General features: G+C 55.4%; 4 protein-coding genes across 4 annotated transcripts in view; 2 read left to right on the forward strand and 2 right to left on the reverse strand.

The window, feature by feature from the left end:
• The window catches only part of GUITHDRAFT_110955 (hypothetical protein), a gene marked incomplete at both ends in the record, with an annotated part of 4,412 nt that extends 1,815 nt beyond the window's left edge, over nt 1-2,597 (reverse strand). Inside the window, 7 exons of the mRNA XM_005829827.1 lie at nt 132-234; nt 485-568; nt 799-935; nt 1,069-1,429; nt 1,679-1,825; nt 1,976-2,210; nt 2,428-2,597. Coding sequence (XP_005829884.1) covers nt 132-234; nt 485-568; nt 799-935; nt 1,069-1,429; nt 1,679-1,825; nt 1,976-2,210; nt 2,428-2,597 — 1,237 coding nt within the window. The remainder of the gene's footprint in view (nt 1-131; nt 235-484; nt 569-798; nt 936-1,068; nt 1,430-1,678; nt 1,826-1,975; nt 2,211-2,427) is intronic.
• A 3,633-nt stretch (nt 2,598-6,230) lies between these two features.
• Nucleotides 6,231-6,896, forward strand: GUITHDRAFT_48352 (hypothetical protein; the record flags this gene model as incomplete). The annotated part of the gene is made up of 2 exons (XM_005829828.1): nt 6,231-6,689; nt 6,765-6,896. Coding segments are annotated over 2 exons (591 nt in total), but the record flags the coding sequence as incomplete, so codon positions are not given.
• A 439-nt stretch (nt 6,897-7,335) lies between these two features.
• On the reverse strand, nt 7,336-9,369 carry GUITHDRAFT_42076 (hypothetical protein; the record flags this gene model as incomplete). The annotated part of the gene is made up of 1 exon (XM_005829829.1): nt 7,336-9,369. A coding segment is annotated over one exon (2,034 nt), but the record flags the coding sequence as incomplete, so codon positions are not given.
• Nucleotides 9,370-12,322: 2,953 nt separating this feature from the next.
• On the forward strand, nt 12,323-13,252 carry GUITHDRAFT_110958 (hypothetical protein; the record flags this gene model as incomplete). Its single annotated transcript, XM_005829830.1, has 8 exons — nt 12,323-12,395; nt 12,445-12,517; nt 12,569-12,603; nt 12,650-12,734; nt 12,783-12,819; nt 12,867-12,965; nt 13,010-13,096; nt 13,148-13,252. The coding sequence occupies 8 exons, from the start codon at nt 12,323-12,325 to the stop codon at nt 13,250-13,252; spliced, it is 594 nt and encodes a 197-aa protein (XP_005829887.1).
• Between the last annotated feature and the right edge of the window lie 199 nt (nt 13,253-13,451).

The following is a 13,451-nucleotide window of genomic DNA, read 5'->3' on the forward strand; positions in this document are numbered from 1 at the left end:
CTCTCACCTTCTTCCTTCTTTCTCCCCATCTTCTTCTCCTGCTCCTCCTTTCCAATTCACTCTTCCACCTGACCCTCGTCCTCGTCCTCGTCCTCGTCCTCGTCCTCGTCCTCGTCCTCGTCCTCCCCTACCGAGCATGTTGGCATATTGGCAGATGGCGGTCACGTGCTTGGGTTCGGCCTCTATCGCTCTCTCGTACATCTTGGCTGCCGTCTCGTAGTCCTGGTACCCCTCCTGCTTCCTTCTCAGCTCGACTCCAGCTGAGACTCACTGACCTCGAGCAGCATGGCGTAGTTGCAGAGTGGAATGGTTGGCATCCAGCTGAAGAAGCAGTAAGAGGAGGAGGAGAGGAGCGAGATAGAGGTAGAGGTAGAGGTAGAGGTAGAGATAGAGGTAGAGGTAGAGGTAGAGGTAGAGGCAGAGGTAGAGGTAGAGGTAGAGGTAGAGGTAGAGGTAGAGGTAGAGGTGGAGGTGGAAGAATGACCTGCAGCGCTTTCTTGAACATCGCCTCGGCTCCTGGCTTGTCTTGCTTGGCGTCATAGAGCAGGTGACCGTAGTTCGCCAGTACCTGCTCATCATGAGCGGAGAGAGGAGCCAACAAGACGAGAGAAAGAGGGAGAGAGAAAAGATGGAGAGCAGGAATGTTGTGGAAGAAGTAGGAGAGAAGCACGAGAAGGAGGAAGGGGAAGAGGTTGAGAGATAGGGAGAGGGAGCTGGATCTGGAGTGGGCGAGAGATAGGATGAGAAGGAGGAACAGGAAGAAGAGAAGGAGTAGGAGGAAGAGCAAGAAAAACTCACAGTCGGGTCGTTCGGAATAAACTTCATCGCAACCTTGTAATTTTCTTCAGCTGCTGCATACTTTTGTTGTATCTGGCGATAATCATCACTCCCTACTCCGACTGCCCTCTCCCTTCCCCACTCTTGCCTCCCCTTCTCTGCATCCCTCCATTCTCCCCCCTCTCGCCTCGTCCCTCATCTCCCCTTTCTCTCCTCTTCTCTCCCCGTCCTCTTTCTCCCCCTCCCTCCCTCCCCTTCATGTTTCCTTGACTCGACTTCTCACGCCCTTACCGAATGTTGCAAGACAGCGATAAACCCGTAGGATGGCCCATGCATGGGCTCCACCTATAAGTGAAAAGTTAATAATCCCCTGCTGCTGCTGCTGCTGCTGCTGCTGCTGCTGCTGCTGCTGCTGCTGCTGCTGCTGCTGCTGCTGCTGCTGCTGCTGCTCGTCCTCGTCCTCGTCCTCCTCCCTAGCACTTCTCTCGTGCCCACTTCCATCCTCCATCACCATCACGCCCTCCTCATCCTCACTCACTTCGACAGCTCTTTGGTAGTACTGCTCTGCTAGCGAGTAGTTGGCGCATGTCGCTTGAACGATCAGCCCCTTGTTGCAGAGCGTGTTCACATGCTTAGGGTCCAACTCAAGCACCTGTGGAGCAGCATCAGCCTCCTTCTCCTCCTCTTGCTGGCAGAGTTTGCGCAACCTCCTCCTCCTAACCTCCTTCTGTCATGCTCTCTTCCTCTCTCCATCCTGCCCTGCACTTCCCTCGTGCTCTTGATTCTTCCTCTCCTCACCTACCTGTCTCTTCGTCTCCTTGATAACGCCTGCTGTACCCCCTCCTCCCCTCCCCCTTCCCCTCGTCTCCTTCCCGCCTCCTCCTCATCTTCTCCATCTCACCATATCGTACATCTTCTCCGCGTTGGTGTAGTCCTGGTGAACTTTCCCCAAGAAGGTCGCAAAGTGCGAGAGGGCCTCTGGATGACGCGGCTCCAGCATCAGCGCTTGTGACATCATGCGCTCGGCTGCATTGTAGTCCTTCGTGACCTGCAGCAAGCGCTTAGGTGGTGGAGGAGGAGGAGGAGGAGAAGAAGCTGGAATGGAGTCAGGATGGGGACCAGGCCGAGGAAGGGGAGGCAGAGAAAGGAAAAGGGGAACAAGGAGAAAGCAGGACGAGGAAGGAGTTCTGAAAGCTACCTCTTGCTTAAGAAGGCCATAGAATGCAAGAGCATTGACATGCTGCGGATCAATCTGCAAACACCTCTGGAAGTGCTTCTCAGCCTTATCGTACTTCTTGCAAGCATCGTCGAGGTAGAGGCCGCCCAGGTAGCAGTGGGTTTCAGCACTGTCAGGATCGATTTCCAGAGCTCTAGTGAACAGCTCATGTGCTTGATCGAGGTCTCGGTCCCTTGAGTGGAGGAAGTGGGCGAAACTGGAAGGAGGAGTTAGTGAATGAGAGGAGGAAGGAAAGTTGAAGGAGGAGGTGCGGTTGGATGAGGATGCTATAAGAATATGATGATGAGAGAACAAGAAAGAACAAGCAAGAATCAAACACGGGGTGTGAAGCATGATGACGACGATGATGAAGGTTGAGGATGTTGTTATTGCTCTCAAGGATGAAGTGTGCGATGACAAGAATGCTTGCGAACCTTGACATGGAGCGAGAGTGTTGCGGGTCAATCTCAAGAGCCCTCTCAAACAGGGCCCTTGCCTGATCTGCATCGCCGTGCATCCGCATCAGCGTCAGCCCCCGCTGGCTCAGATGCTCTGGGGTGTTGTGGTCGTACAAAGTCAGCTTCGTCCTCCCCGGTGACTGCATGCGGTGTAGACATGCCGTCGTCTCGTTGTCGAACTGCACCCTCCACGTGCACCGTCTCCCTCCATCCGCACACTCGGCCGCGTTTTCGCAGCTCTCCTCCCCCACCACCACCCCAACTTTCCCCGCGTGCTCCTGCAACTTTATCTTCTCCGTCGGGACATGCAGGACAACCACTTGAGACCCGACCTGGATCCTCCCCTCCCCTTGCTCTGCCCCCTCCTCGGAGCCCGCAGCTCCCTCTCCTCCACGTAGCCGCACGACAACGCAATTTCTGTCCTCCCCCGACAACATCAACGCTGCCCAGCCGCCCCCTGTTCGAGCATGCTGGCATGCACCGCCAGAGACCAGCGCTCGAGGATGCAGGCTGCTCTGGCACAGACCGGCAAGGAGCAGCTGTATGAGCACAGGACGCAACCTCTTCATCCTCCGATCAAGTCAGCACAACCTTGTCATATCACAGCTTTGCTCGTGGAGTCAACCACCAGGGTCAGAATTCCATCGATCTGCTGTGACCAGCGAGAAGCCTCCTCCTCCTGAAAGCTCAGTCAGCTTTCCAGCACAGGAAATCTATCTCTCGTCGTGTTCCCCATTCTCCTCCTCCTCCTCCTCCTCCTCCTCTCATCTCAAGATTCACCTCCACCTTCTATCTGATGTGTATGTACCTCCTATGCGCCCCCCATCCTCGTAAGTGATGTAGCTCCATCACATCCATGAAATAGTGGTAATCAATACTATTCCCTGTCTTCTTCATGTCTGTCACTCCTTCAGCAAATTCCTTCCTCAACCCTTTCATCATCATTGCTTCGTCTCCGTTCCTGTCTCTGTCTCTGTCTCTGTCTCTGTCTCTGTCTCCGTCTCCGTCTCTGTCCCTTCTTCTGCCCCAGCCTCTTCCTCTACATCTTCCTCCATCTTCTCTCCCCACTCTTCGCCTGCTCTCTCGCGCTCTCCATCACTTCCTTGCTTGCCTTGTACACTCCTACACATCTTCCTGCATTCCCGGCCTCCCGCTACTACCCCACCCTCGAATTGAGTCCTCTTCCCATATTGCCCCTAGAGAACCCCTCCAATTGTGGATCCCACCCCAGTATCATTACGTTCTTTTCAGATCGATTGAGGGTTATTTTCGTACCCCTACCCCCTCTCCAATACTACCTACCCCAGCGCAAACTTTTGGCATACCCCAACTCAATGTTTGGTTACCCTACCCCCCTATTTTTATGATTTTCTTGGTATTGTATACCGGTACTAAACTTACCCCACCCTCAGATCAGCTTCATGGTCTTATGTATTGGATCCTGGATGACGAGGTAAGAGGGAGGAGGGGGAGGAGAGAGCGAGAGCGAGAGCGAGAGCGAGAGGGGAGGAGGAGGAGGAGGAGGAGGAGGAGGAGGAGGAGGAGGAGTACGCATGAATGGAGAAGAAGACGGAAAGGACGATGAGAGCGATGAGGAGGGAGTTTGGTTTCATGGGAATCAAGTAGCAGTGAAGATCGCTCGTCTCAGCAAGTCAGACCTTGTTAGATCTCATGCGGATCTTTCGCGTGACTTTCTCTATCCTCTGTTCGTCTTCCTTATGCTGATGACTTTGTAGCAGCCGATCCAGTGCTATTATCCTCGACAACAGACAGTCCGCTGACATCTGTGACTGTCATCCTAGGAGAAGAACGATTGGAGATGAGCGGCAAAGGTAGTCTGAACTTTGATCACAATGCAGAGCTACATAGTAAAACACATAGCATAGAATCAGAGGGCCACTGAAATATCTTCAATCGTGCATTTTAAGGCATCACGGAGAGTGTGCGACGTCGTTCATGCTGCTGGGGAGCAGAAGAACGCGATCGAGGCCGGGCAGCTGTGAAGCTTCTGTTGGCGTTGCCGGTCGCAAGGGATGTTGACCTACCGCAACCTCTCGTGCATTCCCTGACAACACGTCCCAATGCTGCATGGCGGCTGGTGAGGCTTGCCATGCCGGGCCTCCACCTTCCTAGTCTCTCAGGCGTTTCGAGCTTGTACCCTGTTTGCACAGACCAGACTGACCACTGATTGGGTGACCGCGTCACAACGATGAAAGTAGACGGTCTGATCCGAGTGACAACTCAGTTCACAAAGTGATATCATCAGTATCAAGCCGAACCGACTCTGAATCTCTCCCTGGGCCAGAAGTCCGAGCTCCGGCGAACCCAGGCGATATCGCAGGCTAGATGACGGGACGGGCTGCTGCTACTTCAGGGATGCTCTAGCAATGCTCTAGCAATCGCAAGCATTCCGGACCTTCTGTTTTGTCATTACATACTGGCCGCACACTACTCAGTGATCATCCGATCATGCTGCCTGCCCGATGCTTCAAGCAACTCAGTTCAGTTCTGGCAAACTGGCGCGGCGATCGGACCGTTCAAGGGCCCGGCGGCGGTGCGCCGCGTTCCGAAGTTCACTGAGGGCCCGAGCGGCCCGGCGGCGGTGCTACGGTGCGTGTCACCCGGACAGTGTGGCCCGGGCCGGGCCTGCTCCTGGCCGCCGTAACAAGTCTCGGAACGACCTGACCGTTACATAAAAACGGTCCACAGGACATACGCGGCCGCCGATGGCAGGAGAGGGAAAGTAGAGGAGGGGGAGAGGAGACAGAAGAGGAAGAGGACGACAGGAGCACACGATCCTTTCACAAGAGCACGTGAACGATCTCCTGCTTGAACGCTCGCTTCCACCAGAATCCTAGCATCCCTTAAGTTGGGCACCGGGGGTCTCGAGCATGGTACGCGGTTGCGAGAGATGGCATGTTTGTCTCGTTCTCCTCAGCCTTGTTGGAGTGTCATGGGCGCTGAACTCCCGCATGCTGATGAAGGATATGGATCCAACAGAGGAGCTCCTTCAGGAGATGGGTGCGCAGGAGTATGAAGAGTTCCAACAGCGGATTGCAAACCTCAATCGTACCGATGTGTTCGACAAGGCTATGGCGGGCAGCCATCAAGCAGAGTTCTTGATGGGGCTGATCTTGTCTGTGGAAGGAAAGGATCAGGAATCCCTCGAATGGCTCTCCAAGTCTGCCAAACAGGGGAACTCCCATGCAATGTACAGCCTCGCAGAGACGATCCTGAGGGACAAGTGCGGCAGCGCGGACGAGGCATGCATGTGGATGCGAGAGTCGGCGGCGAGTGTGTGCGACATCAAGGGATTCGCTGATCGGAACTTGGCGTGTCAATTTGAGCTAGAAGGAAGAGTCCTCGAGCTGGTTCGCGATGACGTGAACCCTCTTCAGCTGCGTCAAGTGGTTGCAAAGGAATCAGGGGAGGTGGTCTGGGACGCGAGCAGCAAGAACTCGTCCAAGAGTCTCAACTCGCTGCTCAACAAGGCTGTTCCGGTCGAAAATAATGGGAGGAAACAATCAATCCCCAATTACGTCGCATGCTCCTCGGCCGAGACGTTCATCAACGTGGACAACATCGTGACTAGGGGCATACAGGAGTTGCGCTCCCACGTGGACATCGCTCGAGGGTTCGCGAAGCTCATGGGGAAGGACTCGAGAGCGACGACAGACGAGACGGTCGCAGGAGTGCTGATGACTCTGATGATGAACTTTGACGACAACAACCGTCAACAGTTCAACACATACGTGACCTCCGTCCCAACTTGGACCAACGCGCTCAAGTACATCGAGAAGAAAGTGAGTGAGGGTCATGGGTACTACACTGCTATCCTCTCTGTGCTGCTCAGGAGGGGGATGGGAGTGGAGAAGAACGAGGCCAAGGCCTTTGACCTTGCGCTCAAGGCTGCTAAGCTTGAGGTGCCCGAGGCCATGTGCAACGTAGGAGTGATGCTGGAGCAAGGCGTCGGGACTAAAGTGAACCTGGGAGAGGCCAAGCTCTGGTACGAGAAGGCAGTGAAGGCAGGCGACGATCAGGCCATGGCCAACCTGGGGTCTCTCTACGAGCGGGGAGAGGGAGGAGTGAAGGCAAACATCAAGCAGGCCTTGGCTCTCTACCGCAAGGCTGCAGACCTGGGCAACGGTGCAGCCATGAACAACATTGGAAGGCTGTACGCCCTTGGATTGGGTGTGAAGCAAGACTACATCGAGGCAAGGAGATGGTTCAGGAAGGCTGTTGAGGTGCCTTCCCCTGTCTTTGTCTTCAGCAACGAGCAGTTTCGCAACCAGATCAACCTCAAGGAAGCCAAGTTCGACCTCAGCGATGTCCCGGGCAGGAACCCCCCGAAAGAAGCCTTGTTCAACCTCGGGGTCTTGTACGAGCGAGGCCATGGAGTGAAGGTGAACAAGAAGGTTGCTTCTCAATGGTACGGCCGAGCTGCCTACATCTTTCAGTAAATGTTGCCGAACAACTCCCCCCCCCCGCCCGCCAACTCCCCGCACTCCTTCCCTCCTAGTCTTCATACTGTGATAGTCCTGCTGGCTTGTCCGACTCGACGTTGCTGCTCCTCGTCCTGCATCTTCCTCAGAACCGCGAGCTGTAGACTCTATCGGCCGATGAAGTCAGTGACTTCTTCTTGCACTCCCACATCAGAGTGCGTCTGAGTGGTGATTGCCAACGTGCACTGAATCTGTAGATCTACAGCTTTATTACAACGATCTTTCATACAACGTCAACACAAAGTTCAAGGATGATCTAACTGCGGTTGTGCTACTCCTTGCAAGTCTTCCAGTGGACGAGCATGTCAAGCTTGTCAAGCTTGGAAAGCTCAACCTCAACCATGGTAAAATTTGCAGCTTCCCATCAATATCCTGCCTAGTCCTCAAACATCTTCCGCATGTCTTGCAAGGCCCGCATGATCTCCCGCATGAACCTCTCGGAGTCCGTCACCTTGCAAGAGCGCTTGCTGCTTACGTGGAAGAAAGTGCGATCGTCGTCTGCCATCATGTACGAGACACCATAGCCATCATCGGCCACAGGGCCGAAACCTCCGCTAGGCGAGACCATGTTGGGATCGGTCGTCACGAACTCAGTCTGACGCTGGGGGATCTGAGATGTGCTCAGCTTCCACGGCATGCTCAGAGCGTCCTTGAGGAACTTCACTTCCAGCCCGAGGCCCGTGGCGGCGACATAGAGGGCGAAGAGATGCCTGTCCACCCCTCGACCCAGCGAGGCATCGCGCGAGTAGCGCTGGTGCTGGTCAGCAGCCTTGTAGAGCGCGGCGATCTTGTCCTTCTTGGGAACGTCATCGCTCAGGATCTGCATCACTGCGTTCTTCGACTCCAGCGACACCGAGCGGATCGTCTCCGTCCTCCCCTCGTTGAACAGTCTCACGGCCGCGGCCTCGTACGTCAGCGCCAGCGACCCTCGATCCCTGTGGTAGGCGATCTGCAGCGCGACTTGGATCCAGGCATCGGGGCTGCACTTGTGCTTCTTCATGAAACCTTTCCCATAGCCTCCCTTGGACACTTCGCAAGAGTCTACCACAAGGTGCAGATCTTTGCATTGCTCTGCCGAAAGCTGCGCTGCCTCCAAAATGGCGTCGCGGGCCTCCGGCCAAAAGCGCCACTCGAGCTTGGCCGGGTGAATTTGTCGCTTTTCAAGGGTCTCGCGTTTGACGTTTGTCTTTGGAGCAAGCTTAGAATGATCAGCAAGCGGCTGGATGTCATCTGGAGCCTTCAAGGTTCCATCAGGATGGTATGGTTTCAAGGCATACTCCTGATACAGCACCCACTCCCACCCATGCGCGATCACTGGAGCATCAGCCCATGAATGTTCGGCATGTACGGAAGCTTCTCCGTTACTGTACACCAGGAGGTTGAACGACTTGTCACACCACCGAGTGTTTCCCTCGCCATGCAGCGACAGCCTCGCGGTCTCGCTCCAGTTCTTAGGCGAGCGATCGTCCAGGTGCAGGAAAAACATGGCGTGCTCAATCTCGTCGAGCGACAACTTGTTCAGCCCAGATCCGAAGTGCTCTTCGCGGATCTCAGCCCATCTAGTGCGGTTCAGGGCTGTTAGAGCAGGCAGATTTGCCTCGGCATCGGCAGGATCTGGGACAGGGATAACCTTTCCGACAGATCCCACAATGAAGTCAAGCTGGTTCTGAATCTCATGGATAGATAAGGGACTTCTCTGATGATCGAAGACCTCCACGCGCCAGAAGGTTCCCTTGTACAACACGGCGATATGGAGCGAGTCCGTATGACGGAGAACGTCGTCGTCTCTTCCGGGGATTCTGCACAGGCAGAACATTCGCTCGTACTGTCGCATGCAGATCGGCACAGTGCCGCGAATGGTCATGGGCTTCAGGCGTTCGGTGTCCAGGATGACTTTGAACCTGGCGTAGAGGTGAACAAGGACGGCAGCTCGGTGCGTCTGATGATGAGAGGGGATCATGTTGGCGTATCCTAGCCCGTAGTAGTTGGAGTTGATCAGAATCGGCGAGCGGGACCTTAGGTAGATGTACTTTTCCCACCAATCAGACACATAGTTGCCCGACAAGAAGCTTTTCATGATCAGGAGAGTTTGCAACTTCCGAGCTTCTGAAGACTTCTCAAACCCCACAGCGTCTCTCTCCACATTCTCGTACTCCTTCTCAGTGAGGAGAGGCTGCACTGATCGCAGGTACTTCTTGATTGTGCTCTGCAGCGGAGGAACAGCCAACCGGGGCATGGCGTTTTGGAACGAATAGGTCAAGGGCTCGCGCTGGCCAAGGAAGAACCCGCGCAAGATTGCACCCCATGCCATGGTAAGGTAAGATGGCTTCTTCTCATACATCCAGTTCTTGTAGTTCAACAGTATTCGCATGCAGAATCGCTGCACCAGCGCGACGACAAGCATAGAAAGCAAGGCCGACCACCCCGACAGGTAGCAGATCCTGAAGTACTTGGGAAGGTAAGCGGCGACCCCGAAGAGGCCGACAAAGTTCTCGTCCACCGACCATAGGAAGCTTGCGATGGGCCCGCTCCTCCACCACGAGTGATCAGGCGAGTACATGACTCCTCCAACAAAGACTGTGATGCCTGCGAGCGCTGACCAAACAGGTACTGGCCAGCAGGCTGTCTGGAAATGGTAGTACAGATGTTTGAACTTGTGGAGAATGAGATTGAGGAGGCTGTCAGCAGATGGGATAACAATGAGGAGCCCACCATCAAGGGCATGCACTTGCGGGCCTCGGAACTTTGCTCGTGATGAGATGGCGTCCAGTTGCAAGAGAGAGCCAACTCTGATGTTGTTGACAGCCGCGCGCGCTTCTGCCATCTTGCCGCACAAGGATTGAGCACAACCGTGTACTTAAGCTTGATTCGAGTCCACTTTGAAGGAAGTTATAGATTGCCTACAATTCAATGGATCAGCAATGAATGTCAGCAATCTCTCCTTGAAAAATTGATTTGACAACACTAAGTCTCTTCCGCACATCAGGCACGCCTCTTCCTTCCTTGCGTAGTCTGATCTGAGCTTCCGCAATCCCGATAGACTATCCCCCTCTTCTTAGAAACACAATCATCATATTGCTTAACCTTTCCTGTAGAGCAAGTACTGCCTTCCCGCTTCTCGATTAATCACATTCTCGAATTTTCCGAGGTACCTTGGAGCTCGCCCTTTCACGAATCCTGTGCTATTCTACCTCCTCTCATATCTTCATTGCATGAATCTGATACTCTCATGCTTCTATCTCCTCTGGCTACCCTCCTCACTCTTCTCTCCTCCTCTCCTCCTCTCCTCCTCGCATAATTTTGCCTTTCCCCGCTGTCCGCTCGCAGCAGTCGCTAGGGGGCGGATCTTATAGGGGGCCGACCCAAAAGGGGGTGATGGTACACAATTGCGATCGAACACGGGTACTTTAGACTTATTTTTCAGGGGTAGAGGGTCTAACAGACCGACCGAAACAAGGGGGGTGCTGGAGCTGCTTTTAAAAGGTCTTTATACAGAGAGACGCTTAAAAATATATTAAAGTAAATCGTTTGTTGATTTATATCGTTTCGGGGAATACCATTTCATTTTTAGAGCTAGCATGGTACCTTACCCCCTGTAGAACGCAGTCATAACGTGGGTATCGGGGTGGAGGCCGAGATCGAAAACAGAGGAGTTCGGAATAGACGCACAACCCAAGATTTTCCACATTTAGATGAATTGTTTGTAATCTTCTTCTAGATGTTCAAATTTCTAGATAAATAGTTCAAACTTTAGAGAAATGGTTTGAAAATGAGGACAACACGGCTATGGTTCGGATAAAGGACATGCGCAATGCAACTCGTCGTTCAAAAGTAATTTATCTTATGGGGACTCAAAAATTCTTTTAAAAATTCGTATGTGTGTGTCTCAAGTTTTCCAGTACACTTTAAAATATTTATCTAAGGGGTACGTTTGCTTTCCTGCACGGTCAATTGAAGGGGTGGGAGCTCCTAGGAAGTCCTTTAAAATGCTAGCAAGCCTTTTAAAACCACAAATAGATTACAATAGTTTTTATACAAATTCGAATGATCAGTTGCCCCTGCACCCCTCGGGTTCTTTCAAGGGGAAACTGAGGGGTCTGGTACTTTAGCGTTGAGTAAAAATAAGCAGTACTATGCAATACACACTCGCCGGGCCGCACTCAGGCGCCCCTCAGAGTCAGGCGCACTGGCGCGACCGCAGTGCGGCACTGCGCACGCCCGGAGCCGGCGGCGGTCAGTTTCTCGGCCGGGTCGGGGCCGGGCCGAGAGATGATCAGCCTCGGAAGTTCAGGGCCCGGCGGCCGGGCGGCCGGGGGGGTCACGGGCCGTCACTGAGTGACCGTGCCTCCCCGCCGGGCCCTCAGCCGGACTACGCCTCCGAGTCGGCGGACCGCCGGTGACCGTGACTCAGTGACGGTTACTCCGGGGTGCCGCCGGGGCCGCGCGGGGCGCGGCCGTTGCGGCGCCGGGGGGGGGGGGGGCGGGCGGGCCGCGACTGACAGTCGGGACTACCCGGGCCCGGCGGAGCAGTGTCCGAGCCTCGGAGACTCAGCTCCGGGTGCCAAAGGAGTCACCCCCCGGGATGTCCGGCCCGCTGTATGCGGCTACTGAGCCTAGCACGGCCCGCCCGACCGTCGGACGCCACCGTGCCCCGCGTACTACCGTACGCCGTGACGCCGGTCGGCGACTGAGTCTTGTACCCGCGCGGGGGCCGGGCGGCCACTGAGGACTGAGCCTGCCCTGGTTTGGGGTCACCGTGCCACGGTGCCATTCAATGATTGGCGGCGCCGCCGGCCGGGCGCCGGCGCGGCGCCGGCCCCGCCCCGGCCAGGTACGGTCCATCTCACACAAATGGGCAGCTGTGATAGAATAGAAGCGTTACTAGTACAAGCACAGGAGGGCAGCAAGGCAGCATTTGATAGAAAACCCCGGTGGCTGAGGATCGTGAGGATCGAGGGGCTTGACTGGGTCCACCTGGAAGCAGCAGGAGCAGCAGGAGCAGCAGGAGCAGCAGGAGCAGCAGGAGCAGCAGGAGCAGCAGGAGCAGCAGGAGCAGCAGGAGAGGGAGGGGGAGAGGGATATCAGTGGGAACAGCAAACGCTTGCAGCGAGCAAGCGTTGGAGCAATAGCAAGGCAACAGCGAACAAGTGGACGAGGTCTGGAAGAGGGCCGAAAGATGCTTGCCTGACGGAACAGAACCAGAAGATAAGGAGAGCGAGAAGGAATCTGCACATCCTCCTCTCACAGGGAGCTGCTTGCGAGTTGCCGAGGTTTGGGGGATCGCCGTCACCTCATGGGGGGGAAGGGGATCGGCATGCTACGAATCGAGATGTCCAGCACGGAGCTCCTTTGATCCAGACAACGAGACGATGGAGGAGGGACCCTTGTTCCCCCTCAACAGCAACGATTATCTCATCTTCTTCCTGACCTTCTGCGCATCCGGTATGTCCAGTGCTCCTTAGCCTCCCGTGGGTGTTGACCGGCTCTGTAGCTCTCGGCGCAGCAGGAGGGATAGGAGGAGGAGGGATCATGGTGCCCCTCCTGGTCAGCGTCGGCGGCTTCAGGTCCTCACCTCTTCTTCCTCGTTACGCACTGATCCGAACCTCCTCTTCCAGCGTCCATCACGCCATTCCCCTCACGCAGGCAACAGGTATGTCTGCCCTCCTGCTGAGTCTTCCCTGACCGACTGATGAAAGTCCTCGGTGCCTCCATCATGAATCTCATCTACAACGTCCGCAAGCGCAACCCGGTCTTGGATCGACCGCTCATCGACTACAACACGTGAGAAGAGGAGGGAGGTGTAGTCGACCGGCTGACAGAAGCATGCAGGGCCTTGATCCTTGAAGTGACGACGCTGCTCGGCACAGTGAGCGGGTCGACTGCCTTGATAGCGAGTGGCTGAAGGAGGAGCAGGTCATTGGAGTGGATGTGAACAAGATCTCTCCTGTCTGGCTCATCACAATCCTGCTCATCGTCACCCTTGGGTACACCACCTACCGGACTCTGCGCAAGGTGACGCCTCCTCTGGCGAGTCTCCCGCCTGACGACGATGGAAGGGGCTCGAGCTGCGCGCGATCGAGACAGGAGGAGGAGAGCAGGAGGTGCAGCGGGCCGTGCCCATCCCCATGGATGAAGAGCATGCGGTAAGTGAGGGCTGGAGGGAGGAGACGCTGACGGGAGGGGCGATGGAGCAGCTCGAGGAGGAGGAGAGCAGCGAAGCTGATGCGCTGATGCCCACCACTGTGCCGGTGCACCAGGACGTCCATCAAGATGTTAGTGGGAGGATGGAGGCGAATTGAACGTGGGAGAAGGAGGTGGAGCTTGATGACGGGGCGCAGGTGGAGTTAGAGGAGCTCGACCCTAACAGCGAAGCGAGCGGCTCGTCAGATCGGAAGACTCTCGTGGCTATCCTACAGGAGGAGAGAAAGATTCCGGTCTCGCAGGTCCTTATCTTCCTCATCTTGTTATCCTTCCGATCCCCCTCGCCTCCTCCTCTCC

The sequence above is a fragment of the Guillardia theta genome, assembly GCF_000315625.1.
Source record: "Guillardia theta CCMP2712 unplaced genomic scaffold GUITHscaffold_49, whole genome shotgun sequence".
In the NCBI taxonomy this organism is placed as follows: Eukaryota; class Cryptophyceae; order Pyrenomonadales; family Geminigeraceae; genus Guillardia; species Guillardia theta.